This window comes from Contarinia nasturtii, unplaced genomic scaffold (genome assembly GCF_009176525.2).
Source record: "Contarinia nasturtii isolate CC-2019 unplaced genomic scaffold, AAFC_CNas_1.1 Cnas_scaffold_129, whole genome shotgun sequence".
Classification (NCBI taxonomy): Eukaryota; Metazoa; Arthropoda; class Insecta; order Diptera; family Cecidomyiidae; genus Contarinia; species Contarinia nasturtii.
In genome coordinates this window covers 7,105,440-7,125,090 of record NW_022197486.1, presented here as the reverse complement: position 1 = coordinate 7,125,090, position 19,651 = coordinate 7,105,440, and the positions used below count along the sequence as shown (strand labels likewise).

Sequence of the window (19,651 nt, the reverse complement as noted above, 5' to 3'; positions counted from 1 at the left end):
TAAAAATAATAGATAGATTTAAGAAAAGATAGATATTCAAGATATCTCATCTTTATCTTATCTTTTAAATTTTTTGAAATACTGAAAATCTTTATCTTATCTAGATACAAATTTCGTATCTATGAAAAACCCTGTCTCTCGCTGTATGTGTCAGTGCGTGCGATGAACATATTTGAATCAACGAAATAATTGAATTTTTACCCAATATACCGGAAATAATCAAGTTCATTGGTTAATAACGATAATCAATTTATGATTGTTTTTGGCAACAACAAAAAAATTCCATCAATTTTTCCAAACAATCGATCGAAAGCATTTTATGGCTTTGCCATACATGTGTTCAACAACTTAAGTTTTTATTAGAAAGCATCAACGCTTTACCAAATGTGATAAATATATAAAATGTTTGCCATTAAAGACGTTTTCACAATAGATTAAGATGTTTTATTCACCACATTTTTCGTTCAAATGATCATGGAAAAATGGTTCGTTAATCACATTTCGTGAACGTAATTATTATACCAGAGATGCGAACCAAAACCGGTTTCAGTCACCGAACAAACCGGAGCAGGCGAACCGTTGCGAAAATGGTTTGCACTGTAGTGTGGTATGTTTGTATGGTAACGATGGCATGTGCAAAACCTTCGGAATGTTTTCACTTGCTTCGCTTTTTTCAAGTGGTTCCGAAAATGTCTGTGAAGACGTTTTACTTCTCGGAATGGTCACATAAATTTCGTTCCAGAGAACACCACTCTTCTTCGATAAAACAAAAGTTATTTCGTTGTTTCCCGTTTCCTTACGACATTAATTCAATTATAAATATTGAAAAAAAGGACTTGTTGAGTATGCTTTTATAAAAACAATTAATTAAAAAACGAGAGTGCTTTTTCTTGCATCATTGATTAATTAAAGTTTTAAAGTAAAAGCTGCTGCATTGATTAGAAAAATAACGTCAATGCAAATTAAGTATGTTATTTAATCACTCTTGAAATGTTCCTAACATTTTCTCCATCTCTCTCTCTCTCTCCCTCGCTCTCCCCCGCTCTTTGTTGTTATCCAAAGACTTTTTAATTACAAAAAAACGTATGTTTTCTCTCTGTGTGTATTTCATTAAATGGTAATGATTTTAACCAACAATTTTAAGCTCATTGAACAAATGCTGCATATGGTTGCTTTGTTTGCAACGTTTCAACAGAAATGTTCCTTGACAGAGAGCAAAGGAGAGAAAAAAACGAATATGACCTGAATCCATATAGGTATATACCATCCATACATACCATGGATATTCACGAACACAAATTAGTTCATGGTTATAAAATGGAAATTGAACTACAATTCATTTTCATAACACTTGTATTATCACCGTTGATGTGTATTTTATTATTCATTCAATAAAATACAACATCCAATTTAATAAAATTAGCATGTATTCATAATTAATATCAATTTTTACATAATTGCCAAAAATATGCATCATCATTCCAATAGACCGTTTATAGTATGTAAATAGTTGTTTTCAGACGATACACACACACACACAACAAAATCCCCATGTTCTATTCATTCGTATCTGACAATACAAACCAATGAAGCAAACATGTTGATAAAATGTAATGCAATAAAAATTGCGTCCGTGAAAATGTGTGTGTGTCCCAAATCGTCGATTTTCCATCCAAAATATAAAATATTTCTATGAACGTATTTCCCCAGTGTGTTACCGTTTTTCAGCGTAAAATTTTGTACCGAAATCCCTCGGTTTACGAACCGAAATGCTCCTTTATTGTTGTTACTATCATATATGAATATTGAATTTTTAATATCGTTTTTGTTTCATCTGTTGCATGTTGGTTATATGGGTTTTTATGGTTTGCCTTTTATGCTGTATAACGTATAAATTGTATAAATTTTCTATAATTTTACAATAGCAAATATTTAGTCATTTCCAGTAGAGCGCTGAAGTCCCACTTAATGGAATGTTCGGTAAATTCGATATCATCACTTCCTAAATAAAATATAAGATTTTTTTTTTCAAACAAATGTGATTGAAGCGATATTTAACACATTTTTTAACAACAAAAACAAAATTGACAAGCAATGAAAGAAAATTGCCGATGTAGTTCATGTTCAAATAAAATGCACGTAAGACAAGATTAGAGTGCAATATTCGAGTAAATTTCTGCTTTTTCTCATGCGTTTACCCCTTCCAAAGTTGTCTAATTCGTGTTTATTTATCATTTTTATGAATAACCTTGCGATAATAGCATGTGACATGAACGTTCATAAGCGATGCGAGGAAAGTGTTCCGAGTTTATGCGGTTGTGATCATACAGAACGACGTGGGCGTATTCATTTAGGTATATCATGCGTAGGAATGCGACTCACCATTGAAGGTAAAATATGGTTATGATCTGACTGACCCCTCAACATTATTAACACTGATGTGTCAGTGGACACGGACGGCCAGTATGAAACGTTCATTTTTGCCCATCCGATCGATTATGTTATGAAAATTTCCGGATGTTCGTCTGGCTGTTCTGAATTTGAATTTTAAGACGGACAGATATAAGCAATGTCCGAATTATAAGGGGTCGAGGATACGTCTACTAATTTCGATATTTTTCATTATTATAATTTGAAAATTGCTTATGTGTGTGTGCGTCCGGAAATATTCATAAAATAATCGGACAAATTGACGGACGTCGCTTGCATTCACTGACACCTCTAATTAATACATTGGTTCTTATTATTCATATATATATATTCTTATTATTCGTATATTCGTTCGCTTTTGTAATATTTGAAATAAAAATCAACGATATAGTTAAAGAAGGACGAAATTTGATTCCAATGGATCCGAATGGTTTAAGCGATCCATATGTCAAATTGAAGCTCATTCCCGATACAGATAATGTTAAAAAGAAAACAAAAACCATCAAAGCTTCATTAAATCCAGTTTGGAATGAAACAATCCAATTGTAAGCCATTTCCATATTTCGTGTGCGAATAATTTTTGGTGAAATGCGTTTAAAATCAATTCAAATGTTTCTTTTCAGCGATTTAAAAGCCGAAGACCGAGACCGACGCATCTTAATCGAAATATGGGATTGGGATCGTACGTCAAGAAACGATTTCATGGGCTCATTATCTTTTGGAATCTCTGAAATTATGAAGGTACATATTGACCTTTCAATCAAAAACAAAAGTTAATTAAAAAAGTGACCGCGGGCGATTTGAACAAAAAACAATCAATATCATCAATTTGAACGTGTCTTTTTTTGCCTACACAGCAAAGCCCATCGGACGGATGGTACAAATTGTTAACCGCCGAAGAAGGTGAATTTTATAATGTACCCGTTCCAGATGAGGGTACCGACTTGGTTCAGCTCAAGAGCCAAATGCGCGTAAGTATTAAATTTGTTGATTTTTTGCCGAATTTAACTTCAAAGCCGTAAATTTATTGTTTACAGAAAACATCAATCACCAAGAAAATAACGTCGGTTGATCGCGATTTGCCACATAATATGTCAAAAAAAGATATGATACGATCAACTGATTTCAACTTTTTAATGGTTCTTGGAAAAGGCTCGTTTGGAAAGGTAACAAACCAAATGTTCATCATTTTAATATTCAAACATTTGTTACACTTTTGTAAATAATTTTGTACTTGAATATGTACGAGTTCATTAAATTTTATGCTTTTCATTTATTATTGTTACATTCGAGATGTGTAAATAAACTCCGGTTTTGGAGGGTGGTCTTTTTCCATTAATTTATGATGAATAAAACTGAAAATTCAAATTTCTCTCTACCTACGTCAATAAAATGAAGGTAATGCTGGCCGAACGCAAAGGAACCGACGATCTATTTGCTATTAAAATTTTGAAAAAGGATATCATCATACAGGACGATGATGTTGAATGTACAATGGTTGAGAAACGTGTTTTGGCATTATCGCAAAAACCACCATTTCTCGTTCAGTTGCATTCTTGCTTTCAAACGATGGTAAGTGTTTTAAACCGAAAATGCTTGTTTCAATTGCACACTTAAATTATTCAATGATTTATTTTCATCGTACATTCTCTGTATAAATGTACACACACACACACACATTTTTTCGTACATTTTCATTTTTAGGATCGGCTATATTTTGTAATGGAGTACGTAAATGGTGGTGATTTGATGTTTCAAATTCAACAGTGTGGAAAGTTCAAGGAACCGGTTGCAGTGTAAGTACCATTAATACTACTTTGACCATTATAAAGTCAAACGTAACAAAGAAATTCTAGTGCGGGTGGATATTCAACTGAAAACCGAATGAATCATTGAGACCCGAGAGATTTGTTTGTGATAACGATACGTATCGACATATAGCTTATGTTATTCGGACAATTGGTAAAAGGTCTCGAACATACGATTTGATGCGATGCTTTGGCCTTTGGCATGTAATTTTAACTTTTCGGTTCAGTTGCAAAACAATTAAGCTCCTCTGTATTTCATCGAGGGAGAAAAAAAAAATACCGACATCTGATGAAACCCATCATTGTTGTTATCAAGAAGTTTTATGCTTCAAACATTTGTCATATCGATGTATGGTCGAGGTTTTTCCTAATCTAATTTTGTATGTATGTGTTTATTGTGTGCAGGTTTTATGCAGCCGAAATTGCCATTGGGCTATTTTTTCTACATTCACGCGGTATCATTTATCGTGATTTGAAACTGGATAATGTTCTACTCGATGCTGATGGTCACATCAAAATTGCTGATTTTGGTATGTGCAAAGAAGGAATAAGCAACGACAAAACAACAAAGACATTTTGCGGTACACCCGACTACATTGCACCAGAGGTAAATATGGATGTGTACAGCTATTTTTGTTGTGGTTTTTGACACACGATTTGACTGTGTTTATCACAGTGGGCAAATAACTACTAAAACATTGAAAACCAATCAGATAATATATTGAACTAACTGGTCAACTGAGCTGACAGTATGTTAGCCAGATAAATGGGCTTAAACAATAAATGTTATTGTTATAATGATGAATCACTTATATTGTTTTAATAAAAGTGATTGATTACTATAAAAATAACTTCTATTGTTTCATATTCATTTAGCTGGCTAACGTACTGTCAGCTCAGTTGACCACTTAGTTCAATATATTGTCTGAAACCAATGACTGAAACCAATGAGCAAATATGGCACCGAATTGTTCTGAACTGATGTGAAATTTATTGAACGCAAAAATTAATTTATTATGAAAATATCAAAATTACACAGGAAAATATTTGAAAAAGAAAAATGAAAATCAACATGAACATAATTAAAATCTACATTCAGTTATTTTCATTGGTTTTCTGTTATTTACTCATTTATAATGAAAGCAAAACTCTTGAAAAGCATCCAAAATGTTTGGAAGTGAAAATGAACAGAGAAACTGATACAGAAAACCAATGAAAATGGATATTTAGTGGTAATTGCACTCTCGTCGCCGCCCCATGAGGTTTTCCATTTTCGAAAAATCTACTTGACGTTCTTCAACTTCAATTTGAAATGGTCTCTGATAACATACCGAATTGCCAATGGCATAATATCAAAAATCGAACAAATTTGTTCAATTTGTGTGTGCTTGGTTTTTGTGTTTTTTTTTTGTTTAGATAATTCTCTATCAACCATACGGAAAATCAGTTGATTGGTGGGCATACGGTGTTTTGTTGTATGAAATGCTAGTTGGTCAACCACCATTCGATGGTGAAGATGAAGAGGAATTGTTTGCTGCAATCACCGATCACAATGTATCCTATCCGAAGAGTTTGAGCAAAGAGGCCAAAGATGTGTGCAAAGGGGTGAGTTGTTTGTCCATTTGGGAATGAACTTTTTTTCTTTGAAATGATCAAACTTTGTATTCTTAAAAATAACATTGTCTGTATGTTGTTTTACCATTATAATAGCTCTTGACAAAGAATCCAACAAAGCGTCTCGGTTGCGGTGACCGAGGCGAAGAAGATGTTCGTGGTCATCTATTTTTCCGTCGCATTGACTGGGAGAAAATTGAGAGCCGTGAAATTCAGCCACCATTCAAACCAAAAATCGTAAGATTTATTCTGTTTTTTTTTTTTTTTATTTCTATCGAAACACAAATCTAAAAGAAGATAAAATGTTGTGTTTGCCAATGCATTGCTAATTCAATGGAATTTTTTTTATTATTTGCAGAAACACCGCAAAGACGTATCGAATTTCGACAAGCAATTTACATCGGAGAAAACTGACTTAACACCAACTGATAAACTATTCATGATGAACTTAGATCAAAATGAATTCAACGGATTTTCCTACCTCAATCCCGAATTCGTAACTCACATTTAAAAATGTAACAGTGCAAATTGATTGTGTGAACAACAAATATAAATACACAGAACAGAAATTGCAACCAAAATGAAAATACTCTTCAAGATTTATCGGACGAATCACATCGGAAACTTTTACTATTTTACTATTCTCGTACGATTCTCTTCGGGAAGAAAATTAAATGGATGAAGCAATGTTCATGATCATTTTTTTTGTGTTCTAGTCTCAATTTCGGTTTCATCCATTCCGATTCAGTTGTTTGACAACAACAAAAAAAAAACCATCGCATTTCCAACTGTGAATATCCGATCTAAATCTGTCATTTCCATTTAAAAAAATGTTTAGGCTAATTTCAATACATTCATTATAAACTTATGAAAAAAAAGAATTACAAAAATATATTCTGCGAATTATATAAATATCGATAATATTGAATAACTTGAAAATGAACAAAAAAACACTTTAAATCAAAAAAAAATGTATGAATTAAACTGAAAAAGTAATTCTTCGAGGAAGAAGTAGGATGGATATAACTGACAAAAATCTCTTATACACAAACACACACACTTTTTATCACATGAAATATGCGATTGATCTGAACTGATGTCATTGTTTGTGGTGGCTTTATCGGTACGTTTCACTGTTTAACTTAAATTTTGTTTTTTCGATTAATGCATTTTGCAAGGTCGGTTTTCTCCGAACATGCCAATCTGAATTTTCGATTTAAATCGAGGTCTCATCTATAATTTAATCAATATTACTTTTCCAGCATTGGCTGCCGTCTTTTCTTTTTTCGTTGTTGTTGAGACATTTTTCTCATGAAATCGAACCACCGAGGAATTGGTTTCAAAATGTTCAATTTTAAACCGAAACTTTTGCAACAATCGCAAATCCACCATCCGAATCTTTCAAGCGATGACATTTTGTACATGGTCAAACTCTCGCATTTTATATATTTAGTCAGATTGTTCCTCTATCAAATCTAGTCTCTAATAATATATTTATATAACGATTTCAATCGAAATGGTATTTATTCGCTGCATCAAGAACGATTCTTGAAAAAAAAATTAACAAAACGACTTGTTGAGTGCACGAATCACGCCACATAGGTGCATGATATATGATATTAAAGCGATATGAAACGTTCGAAAACTTTAGCGACTTTTTTCTTAAACAAAAAAAACAATTACAAAATGAACAAAAAAAAAAACAAAAACAACCACAAAAAGTATTATGAGAAAAACTTGTAATTCCGACTTTCAGTGTAGTTTTGAGTTGTTTAAGTATATTCTGGCAAATGGTGCCGTAGACTTTCCTATATGCCTTCTTTCTATATTAAATAAAAGAAAATTGTTTTTTCGTAGTGGACCAAAGATGAAGAATAACAACAACAAACATTTGAATTAATACGAAAAAAAAACACAAAAGAATACAATAAACACAAGAAAACATATGAAACGTACTCAATTTTGAAATTCAAATACTTTTTTTTAAAAAATGAAATTACGCTGATTAGGCAAAGCACCGAATGTAATCGGATTGTCCTATATTGCATTTGCAATGTAAAATTGGTTTGCTCTTTTTAGTTTCGAAACAAACAAAAAACCATTAGAGACAATTTAAAAAAAAAAATAAGAACACAAAATGAAATTTGTTAAATCTATAGGAAAAATGAAAAAAAAATGGTTCTTCGATCGCCATTTGTAGCGTGTAAACTTATCAAAACAACTATCTCAATGAACAAATAAAAAACGTATTGGGTGACACTTATAAAGAGTCGAAAATGCCAACAAATGTGAAATGTTGTGAAGAAGACAGGGGCAAAATCAACCACAAATAATTTGCTTTGAACACTTACCTCTCAAAATTGTAATAAAATGCCAAAACCAATGACTTTATAAGGCAATTGAAGCTTTTGTTTACGTTTTGAAATTCGTACGTATGTTCAACTAGTTATTTTGGCTGACAATCGTTTCGGTCACTTTTCCTCTTTGTCATACATTTCAATTCAATGAAAATACAGAATTGAATGGAATGTAAAAAAAATGTGATTCGGTTGGTAATGCAATTTCCGCCATTTTATGAGTGTTGCTCACGCGTTCAACGTTCAAATGTTTGATCCAAATTGTATACAGAGACCAATATTGCGTCAAAAAATATGACAAAGAAAATGCTTGCGGGGCATTATATCAAACAGTGTGGTGTGCTTTCAGTTAGAAATGCAAATGGTCAACGAATATTCGAGTCTCTGATGGATTCAACGCTCATCAAATATTGATCATTTAAAATACATTAACCGGTGTGGAATTGAACGTGCGAAAAATTAACGACGATAATTTGAACTTCGAAAAAGGAACGAAAATGTATTTTAAATGGTAACCGATTCGTTTGCATTTCTCTCAATTTTGTGACACTTTGAACACACCTCATTATCATTTATTATTAAATTATTGCATACTATATTGATAAAATAGTCTGAAATACCAAAAGTGAAAATCGAATGTCAATTGGCGTGTATGTCTCTGTAAAAATGCCACCGATAGCAAAAAAAAAATTGAATAAAACAAGCGAAAAAAAAATGGTCGATTTAAAAAGACAATCATTCTTATTACGTCATATAGACGCGGTATGCTCACCGACTCTCGAAAATCTGTGTCATTCGGACACAGTTTGCCAACAGGTAAAAATGAAGATAACAACAAAGTATTAAGTTTAACAATACACGTTCATAATATTCCATGTACTGTTTACTTCACATTTTTAAGAGGCGATTTTCATAATTCACACACCAAGCACACAACATGAATGAAATCTCTTTGCAAATTTTGGATATTTTACCGAATACTTAACAAAATGACAGCAAAAAAAATGTATCTTGAAAATATATGCACTTTTATAAAACAAAAATCAAACAAATTTAAATCAGCATTGGACGAACAATCTGTAAAGCTGTTCATGCTGGTTTCCCTTTCAATTTTACGAGAAAAAAAACCACATTAACATAAATGTTTGAATTTTGAACTTCATGACATGCACGCTAGAGAATCGAAACGTTGAACTTGCACTTCTTTTGGAATTGTTTTTATTTGATTGAAAATACTTTGAGATCGTATGACACAAACAAAGCAAAAAGATAAATTGCATTGAAATTCTGATTAAAATCAATCATTTTTATCGGAATTAAAGATTGAATCTCTATCGGGAGCCTTAACAATTAAATTTCGGTTGAAACAAAAAAAAAATCCTACATTTTAACACAAATAACATAGAATCTCTAACAATAAAGGGCAACAACCAAAACGTACAATTTGTTGACACGATGGAGGGGAAAGGGAGATAAAACTGAAAGTTTGAACAATCGTTGAAATTTAACCACATTTTATCAATTCCATTTGATTGCAAATGCAACGTTTCCTTCATTTAAATCTCTATTGATGTATTATATTACAAACAATTTTATGCTGAAACAATTTAAACAATCTTTCTGATCATCTATTTTTGCTTATTTATCAAAATATTTAAATGAAAATATAAATATATATACATATAATATTAGCTATTAAATAATAGATTACAAACAAAAAAAAAGGACGAAGAAAAAAAAAACAAAATTAAAAAAGTTAATACCTCTTTTACTGTCTAGTGAATCATTTTAAATTTCACCAAAAAAGTAAACTAATAAAAATGAAGAAAAAAATATATAAACATTTAAAAAGAGCAAAAAAAAACTCTTTGAATAAATGCGAAAAAAAATCATGAGAATTTTATTATGTGATATTAATTAAAGGAAACTTTACGTGCTAAAACACTAAATAAACAAACAAAAATTAAATCTAACCGTATTCAAAATAATGGCAAACAAGAGCATTTTTGTGCACTCTCAATTTTCATGGTCGTCCATTCTCTTGGATGAACATAGAAACCGAACAAAAAAGAGAAAACATACCTAAGAAGATGGAGAAAATCAGTTCTATATAATGATTTATTTTGTTGCTAATTTATTAATATTTTATGATAAATTTAATGTGTTTTATTACTTTCAATATAATCAATGCGTAGAGAAATAAAAAAAAGAAACTTAGATCGATTTGTTGATATCTTTTTCTGCCTTTCAGCTAGTTATTACCTCTCTCCCTCACTTGTTTCACAGACACCAAAAAAAAACTATATATGTGTAGAAAAGCGAATTAAAAAAAATGAAGAAACAAACAATTATTTAGTAGGTTAATATATCTTTTGTCTTAGACTAGACGTCTATTTTCAAATTGGAAAAATGAATTCTTTTTTTGATGAGAGGGGGAGAGAGAGAGTTTGAACAAAAATGAGTATTTTTCTTATGATAACATTATGATCTTCCACCGAAATCCCCACTCGCGAAATTTTTTCAATCAAGAGAAGAAACAAGAAAAAATAATCTCAAAAAAAAAAAATACAATGCATGATTTTTGTTTCAATTCAAATGAGCATCCAAAACAGCCAACGATCCATGCACTTTTCGTCAATTTTGTACAATTGCTTTCGACCGTTGCACTAACACCTATTTGAATGATTAGAAGCAGGGATTGTTCCTCTGAGGAGGAGGAATGGTGAGGAGGAAAATGAAGAGGAGGAGGAGAGCGAGGAGGATCCTCCTCCTCAACTGAGGAGGAAAAGTTTTTTTTGCTCAAAGGGCTATTTTTATCACAAAAATATCATTTTTAGCTAAAAACATTTTCCTCCTCAGTTGAGGAGGAGGATCCTCTTCGCTCTCCTCCTCCTCCTCATTTTCCTCCTCACCATTCCTCCTCCTCAGAGGAACAATCCCTGATTAGAAGTGACACCTTGAAAATTCCTCAATAATACAAACATGTGGAAAGCTTAAGGAACGATGCTTCGATTGAAAAATATGTACATCAAACAGGATTGCTTATGCTAACATTGTCTGATTGTCTTGATTAAATCCTTTTTTGGACTCCAATGCGCCGTTCTTTAAAAACTACTTTCCGATTTTTTGAAAACAATTGTAAGGTGTCCATAGAATTTTTTTTAACCATCGTCGATTTACGTGACATTATAACGTCGGAAAAATCAATTCGTGCATCAGTGTTGGATCCAATGCATTGTAATTCTTATTGATTCACTTAATGAACAAAAGATTCAACAAATTGAATTAAAAATACATTAGAAACAAGTTTTAACAGGTATTCATTTCAAATGAAAATCATTGTCATTTAAAAATATTATAAAAAAAAGTAAAAGCACTATCTGAAGAATTTTGAGCAAATTTCATTTAAATTATAAAAAAAGCGAATATAATAATAATAATGTAGATCAGTCAAAGTGCAGATATTTACAAAAGGAAAAATGCAGAAAGAGAGAAAAAAAAAACAAACTTAATAATTATTTTTAGTCTTGAGACAATCTTTGAGTAATTTATCATAACAAAATATTGATTTAGCGAATGAAAAATCAAAACCAATGAATCCAACTAGCTTCTGAGTGAGCGAAATTTAAATTTAAACAAATGAACAAATTTGACAAATATTCACTCGTTGTCATTGTATCATGTTCCATATACACCAATAAGCAATGTTTATTTATTGATTATGAATCAATAGAAATGCCAATGGTTCTTGAGAGAATGACAACAGAATAAAAACAACAACACTACAACTAAAACAATGTGTAGTCGCAAAAATGGTCGACTTTTGCTATGACACACTATTATTCATCAATTGTCACCACATACTTCATCAAATTCACAAATAATTTATGATTTATATTATTCATTGTCAATCAAATGACACGAAACAAAAAAAAAACATATACAATGCAAAAAATTTGCAAAATTCGAAATCAAACTGCAAATTCGATAAGATTTCTGTTTTCACATTTTAATTGTAAAACATATCAAATTGATTATTTGAAATGCACAAAATTTGTCCGCTTTTTTTCGTCATCGATTCAATCATTTTCAATATTTTATTAGCATGATATAAAATCATTTGATTGTCCGAGAATGAATGTGAGTCTTCTTGTGAGAGTTTATTGAAATGTAACACCGCCATACTGACTGTCAGCAATTTTTGTATGGCGGTGTTACATTTCAATAAACTCTCACGAGAAGACTCACATTCATTCTCGGACATTCATTTGTAAATTGAAAGTTTTTTTTTTTTAATTAAATTATTTGATATGCGTTATGGGTCATACATTGGATTGAATGGTACACTGTTGTGTCATACAATCTCTTTGCAATAACCGAAATGGTATGATTGCATTGATGATTTTTTGAAAAATCTGTCCATAACTAATGTGTCCCGATGCAAACACTCTTCACATAAATCAGAATATGAGAATATCAAATGATATATAAATATATAGTTTTTAAGCTGCTTGTGAAAGATTGCAAACGCTAATGGCAACAATTCAATAAAATATATTTGAAACCAATACATTTCACGTATTGATGTATAATATACACGTTCACTAAAAAATGAAATTCATTCTCAGTATTTTAACGAAATTTCTCTTTCCAGGATCGATTCAGTGAATTATTATTTTTTTCGCATTCCTGTCAAACATGATAAACATATGAATGTCCGAGAATGAATGTGAGTCTTCTCCTGAGAGTTTATTGAAATGTAACACCGCAATACAAAAATTGCTGACTGTCAGGAGAAGACTCAGATTCATTCTCGGACAATCATATGTGATGTGCTCTGTTAATACATTTCGAGGCCATAGACAAATGCCATCTATGTCAAATAAACACATTACAGTGTAAAGATGCAATGAGAGGAAGAAGAGATACAAATTAAATACATTGTTTTACATTATTGTGTGATTTTACATTAGATGATGCCTACATCAATCAAAGGCCGGATACTATTTAGATTAACTCGAATCGGTACGAATTCATGTCGAATCGAATAAAAATACCTCAATTTTCGGCTGCTCACAATCAAGGAAAACGAGAATCCTTTTTCGTGATTCGAATTTGGGAGAAAGTAAATCTGCTATTATCTGTCAAAACTGCGCACGTTCTCTAATTGAACAGTTTGTCTGTCTGCAAAGGTAGTTGGGAATTCCTGCCGTAATCAGTGCATGCACTTTCGAATCGAAAGTTTCGATTGATGACACTGAAAATATTGATCAAAAAAGAATTTCATGCCGGGGTTTTTTGGTTAAAATAATGGTTCACGCTGTATTTACTAAAAGTCACAAACGTGCAAAAAAACAGGCCTGAAGTCTGATCGAATGTCCCCGAAGCCCAATCGAAACCAAAATATTTTTCCGAAATCCAAAAAAATGTTAAATCGGACTTTTTGGACTATGAAGCATTTTTGGGATGTCGGTCTTTCGTATTGGTTTGGATATACATGCTCGTTGTCATGACGATGAAAATATGATGAAATGACCAAAAAATATTGTTTATGAAATCAAATTGTGGCATCAATGCTGTTAACCTTTGAATTATTAATAATTTTGTCGAAACAATATTTATGCTTCAAGTTTAAATTGAAATTTATTATTATATCAACAATGAAATGTAATGAAAATAATATCTATTACAAACAGGAACTTTATGTTCATGCACAATGTAACTTTTCAATTCAATAATTAAAAACTTTCTCTTCGGTTTTCAGTCAAAAACTGAAAATGTATCAAAGACTTTGTAATGTAATAAATTATGGTTTTGCATTATTTTTTGGTTAAATGTGATACATTTTTACTGCTGTGTAGTGTATTTACTCCAACCCCTTTGATATTATTAATAATTACTATCTTGATGTATGAGAAAAGTTTCTATGTGGCATCGTATCACAATAACTTATTACTAATTACAATACGTTGCGTTTTACCTCAAAAGGAATAATTTCACCATACCGCTGATCCAGGAACAAATTTCACATGAATTCCGATGGTTTTAATTATGGAAATGAACTTTGAGTATCTTTTTTTAATCTTCGTTCATTCCTTCGAAGTGAAAATTCTCCGTGGATATGTTTAAATATGAAATTTTACCGAAAAATACCGATTTTCGTGTGTGCAAAAAATGTGAGAAGCATTACCTCGTTTTTATCTTAACTCAAAAAAAAAATCAACACCACATACATCACAAAATCAAACAATATGCGTTTTTTCAATTTCATTTTTGTAAATGAGTTTTTTATGTTTAAATATGCAAGCGCTGTAATTAACTATGCCTTACTCGGCACACAAAATGTTGTTTAAACATTTAATATTGACTTTTCGTTATTTGCGAAAGTTTGTTTTTGAAAATAGTTTTCGTCTACGCACGAATTGCTTAGAAGCGTGGTTTTAATACGTGCTTACCGAAATGTTCAAATGATGGTTCAGAGCCCAACCCAATTGAATATTTAAAGTGTATTGGACGAGCGTATTTCTTTTGCCATTTATTTTCAACGATAGTTCAAAACTGAAAAAAAAATGGTAACGAAAACAAGACGAATCCAAAATTGAACTATCATTAAAGATAAATGCAACAATAACGTCTTTTTTTCTTAATCTATTTGGTTTGTATGCATGATTTTAAATAATTGACAATGATAGTGTCATATCGATGACAAATGATATTTTTGCAATCAAAATGTAAAATGATGATATAAAGAATATAAGGAGCTTCTGATGAAATTCAATCAATCGCGATTTTGTTGATTCACATTTTAACTGAGATCTAATCGAACGAACAAAAATCACTCACTCTCACACAAAATTTAGTTGCAACAAAATATAAAACATAAATACACTCATTTTAAAAGCAAAACCTTTACTAATTTACACAACAAAAGATAAAACTATTGCCGATACCGAATTAATCACTATGTATAAGTATCCAGTAATGTGCGAAGGGGAGGGGAAGAGGGGGGTTTTCCCCCTGTGACTTCAAAATTCTTCCGATTTGCTAGGGATTTTCGTCCGAAATGAAATTTTTCTCGATTTTCTAGGGTTTTTTGAAGAAAATTTTGAAATCAACCCCCCCCCCCCCCCTGGAAAATGTTGCTCGCACATTACTGTGAGTATCATAGATAATCCAGAAAAAAAACTGTTCCGAAATTCAATATTCAATAAAAGAATATAAAATTGACAAACAAAAACTGAACGACATTCACCACGTTCATATCACACAAGAATTATTATTGACTAAAAGTGGAAAATGAACAAAACTAACAGTAAAACAAAAATACTCTTTTTTCCTCAAGAAAATAGTAAGTAAACAAAAGAGAGAACGAAAATTATTTAGGTCTATAGACAAATTTAAAATGTAACAATAATTATGATATTAACGATCAATAAAAGGAACTTTTATTTTGTTCTTTGCAAATACTACTCAAACAATGTACCATGTTTTATTCCATTCTATAAAGTTAGAGGTGATATTTTTAATCTAGTAGTGCATGCACACAGTAGGCTTTTGAATGCAAATCAAATACAATGCCTGTGCACGCATATTTACATAGAAGTTTGACATTTCAAATATTAGTTTTGAATTTTTGGACAACTGTCAAACTTCGATGTAAATGTGTATGCACATTGAAAATATAGGCATTGTGGCAGTCTGTAAGTGCAAAGTCTACTGTGTGCGCGTACTACCAGAGTGAAAATACCACCTCTGTATAAATTGAATAAAATTTCATTTTGTGTACAATAGATTAAATTTTAATCGACGTAAGTAGTAGTTATAAAAATTATTTCCTTGTTTTATATTATACTTAAAGTAATACAAAATCGTAAATATTATACTTCCGGCGAGTTATTAGTATTGTTTATATTTTATCACCAGTTTTCCGATGAAAAAAACAAACAAAAAAAATCAAATTTATTTACCAATTATTTATGCTTCATATTTTCTGTTCCTAGAAAATCGTTTATTCCCAATTTAATTAAAATCTCAAGTCTCAATATTGATAGATTGTATTCAAAATCAAATTGTCATGGTCAACAATTCTAAAATTTTAGAAACATGAATTTCTGTGTCAGGTCATTGTATACAAACATGCTAATAAGCAGTATGAAGTGTACGAATTTCGAATTCTGTTGTGGTGGTTCAATAATACAAATTATTATCTCAATTTGTCGTCCACTCAATCATTTAAATAAGAAATGCTACTTTACGTCAACGTATCGAACATATATGACATGAAATTTGTTTGATTGCTTTATTATACAAAGCTATTGAACACACACTTGAAACAATTAACAAGCCATCAATATAGATATATCCGTACGTAATACGTGCTACCTATAATATTGGCTATTATATATACAAGGAATTTTCTACTCGGCCTAATTTCGATAAGATGAAATGAACTTCAGTCATCGTCACGAATGAAATAAACAATTATTTTCTGTTTCTGTTTCTCATGAAAATGCAAATTAAAATTTATTTAAAAAAACTATTATAATTGAAAGAAGTTCAAAGCTGTGATTAATATCAACAAGTCGACATTAAAACTGAAAAGCCAAAGTATACGTCATTATTACGCGCAATGCTGCTTGATATACCGAATTTGTTCCCAAAACCACCATTATTACATTAGAAAATTCACAAGTGATTGCGAATCAGAAACGACAAAATATTTGTTGTAAAAGATTGAAGTAAATGCGTGCGTCTCAAACTTTCCCCAACGTATTTCATGTGGAACCACACATACAACTGTATTAATAGTTTCACCTCAATCATAAATAATAGAACGTTTTTCACGAAAATCTGCTTAATGCTCATTTTAATTGTTCTTAAAAGCTTTGGCTCACATTAAAAATATGAATTTATTCATTTGAAATTTTGACAACAGAACATATTGACTACAACATAAAATTAATTTGTTTCCATCGAAAGTTATTTAATTAAATATATGAACATTTCGAATATTCATTTAATATTTTATGCGATTCGATCCGAATTCCGCGTAAATTTTCTAATATTAGTTCAATATATTGCTTTTTCCATTCATTGCTCGAAACTGATTTCAACTAATGGAGTTTTGAATTCCAATTTGCAATATGTCATTGTTTGTATATGACGGAATTGGGTCCATGTATTATTTATGCACGAAAATCACACTTACACTTTCATTGTAAATGGCTGACAACATTGTGCACCAAGATTCAAATTAAGATACCAGCCGGTTTTGTAATCACATGTCAATGGATGAACAATAGATTATGTGTATATTCGATTGGCACTTTTGAATGGCATTTCATTCAATTTCGCAATCTTAACGTGTCCGTGATCAAACAAAGTCAATTAAACATGCACGTGTTATTCCAATGTGAATTCAAATCGAATTTTTGCCCTTTGTGACGCATTCACCAATATTCTTTTCAAAGTTAAAATATATTGATCGTAAATTACGGAACATTTTCTGCATATTTGCGGCATCAAACCAATTTCGAATGAAAATTTGTACAAAAGTTACGATAAGACTGAAATTTGATTTCATTAAACGAAAAAGAATCAAACACAAAGTTTATGCTTCAAACAATTTTTTTTGAAAAAACATGATGTTATAATGAATTATAATTGCTCATATACATAACACATATGAATCGTTGCGGCGAAACAGTAGCTCTTATTTTTCTCCAAATAATACTGCAACATGAAGTTTTTTTTCACACGGTTTATTTGTTGTAATACAACAAATAAACTATTCATAAAAAAAATTATGTTGCAGTATTATTTGGAGAAAAATAAGAGCTACTCTTTCGCCGCAACGATTCATATAGTGTATTGTTTGTATCGGTGCAATCATGTCGATTCAACTCCTACTTTCATGTACACAACAATTAGATATAAATTAAAAGTTACTGATATTCCTTTTTTGATTACCGTGGTGATGGTCTTTGAGGGCTGTGTGAGTTTTAAATCGTAAATTGAGAATGAATAAATATTGTATGGTATAAACTACAACATCTCTTCCATAGAAAATGTTGACTGAATGAACCTTCAAACCTATATGTATATAGTGAAAAGTGAATTTTCCACAAGCCATGTAAAAGCTAATTGGTTCGTCTCTATGATAGAGAAAGCATGCATACAATATTGAATAGATGCAACAGTGTAAACTACTCACAGAGAAGAGAAATAGCGATATTCTCATACACAGGTTGTGAACTGTCAAAGCTATCTTCCGAGATAAAAACATTACTCAGGAATGTAAAACAATACATACAAAAATCACTATGCCGTTCATAATATTGGTGGTGATTTGACTGTTCAAAACCTCTGTATAAGAATATCGCTATTTCTCTTCTCTGTGAGTAGTATCTAACAACAAAATTTATACGCAAAAATGTCAACAATTCTAGCCAAAAATGGTATAGATGATGGTGATGGTGATGGTGGTGACATTTCAAAATTCAAAGTAGAATACAAACATCCTCGAATTGTAAGTACAATTTTGTATTATGTCAGCTAGTTATTGCTAGTGATAGAGCCATAGAGAATAATCTGCATAAGATCAATAAACATTCGGAAATCCATACTTTTTGATCAAGGTTTAGAATACCAATTTGTCACTCCCTCGGAGTTGAAACGCGCATCTCTCGATTTTCTAGGATTTTGAACGAAAATACTCAATATTGATAGGCTATATGCATAATCAACGAACTCAATCAAGTGTTCATGGTCAACGATGCCGAAATGTTAGAATCATAAACTTCTATGTCAGTTAATTAGTCTACGAATTTTCAATTCTGTTCTATAGTGGTTTAGTAGTTCAAATTGTTATCACAATATGTTTATTGAGTGCATCATTTTCACTATTGCCTATTAATTAACTATATCATATGGCATGATATTTGTTTGACACACTTGAAACAAATAACAAACCATCAATATATACCCCTACGCATAATATTGGCAAGGAAATTTCGATAAGATGAAATCAAATTACTTTTCTTTGATTGATATGCATTCCTTTTCCTATATAGAGCCTTGGTGATAATGTGATAATTTATCATTCTACTCAGTCGGACGTTTAAACAATTTCAATGTATGATTTCTTCCTCAAGCGTTCTGAATTATACTATACCTTCTTCGTATTGTTACATATGTCAGTTCTATCACAGTTCGTTGAGTCAACTATATTGAAATCTCTGGCGGAAATGAAAAAAACGAACGATAAAATTCGACGAAAGTCCTGCATCAGCAGATCATGTGCAGAATTTATGGAATTGTGCAAAAGTGTTTGCTTGATTTCATTATGAAGTCATGCATGCAATATTTAAGTGAAACGTGTGTATTCGATTCTTTTTTGCAACCAAAAGTTCACTTTAATCAAACGCAATTGCACACTCTAAT

General features: G+C 31.2%; 1 protein-coding gene across 9 annotated transcripts in view; it reads left to right on the top strand.

The window, feature by feature from the left end:
* LOC116340356 (protein kinase C, brain isozyme) overlaps window positions 1-10,933 on the top strand; it is a 58,275-nt gene extending 47,342 nt beyond the window's left edge. For 7 of the 9 annotated variants that reach the window (XM_031766868.1, XM_031766876.1, XM_031766884.1 and 4 more), the window contains exons 5-15: window positions 2,262-2,390; window positions 2,822-2,975; window positions 3,054-3,171; window positions 3,288-3,401; window positions 3,468-3,596; window positions 3,829-4,002; window positions 4,135-4,226; window positions 4,644-4,845; window positions 5,655-5,843; window positions 5,949-6,089; window positions 6,211-10,933. In XM_031766868.1, the coding sequence (XP_031622728.1) occupies window positions 2,270-2,390; window positions 2,822-2,975; window positions 3,054-3,171; window positions 3,288-3,401; window positions 3,468-3,596; window positions 3,829-4,002; window positions 4,135-4,226; window positions 4,644-4,845; window positions 5,655-5,843; window positions 5,949-6,089; window positions 6,211-6,363 (1,587 nt within the window). In that variant the 5' untranslated portion in view covers window positions 2,262-2,269 and the 3' untranslated portion in view covers window positions 6,364-10,933. Of the gene's footprint in view, window positions 1-1,969; window positions 1,981-2,106; window positions 2,391-2,821; window positions 2,976-3,053; window positions 3,172-3,287; window positions 3,402-3,467; window positions 3,597-3,828; window positions 4,003-4,134; window positions 4,227-4,643; window positions 4,846-5,654; window positions 5,844-5,948; window positions 6,090-6,210 lie in introns of those variants that run through there. The other 2 variants (XM_031766834.1, XM_031766828.1) reach the window with 2 other exon arrangements.
* The last annotated feature ends 8,718 nt before the right edge of the window (window positions 10,934-19,651 follow it).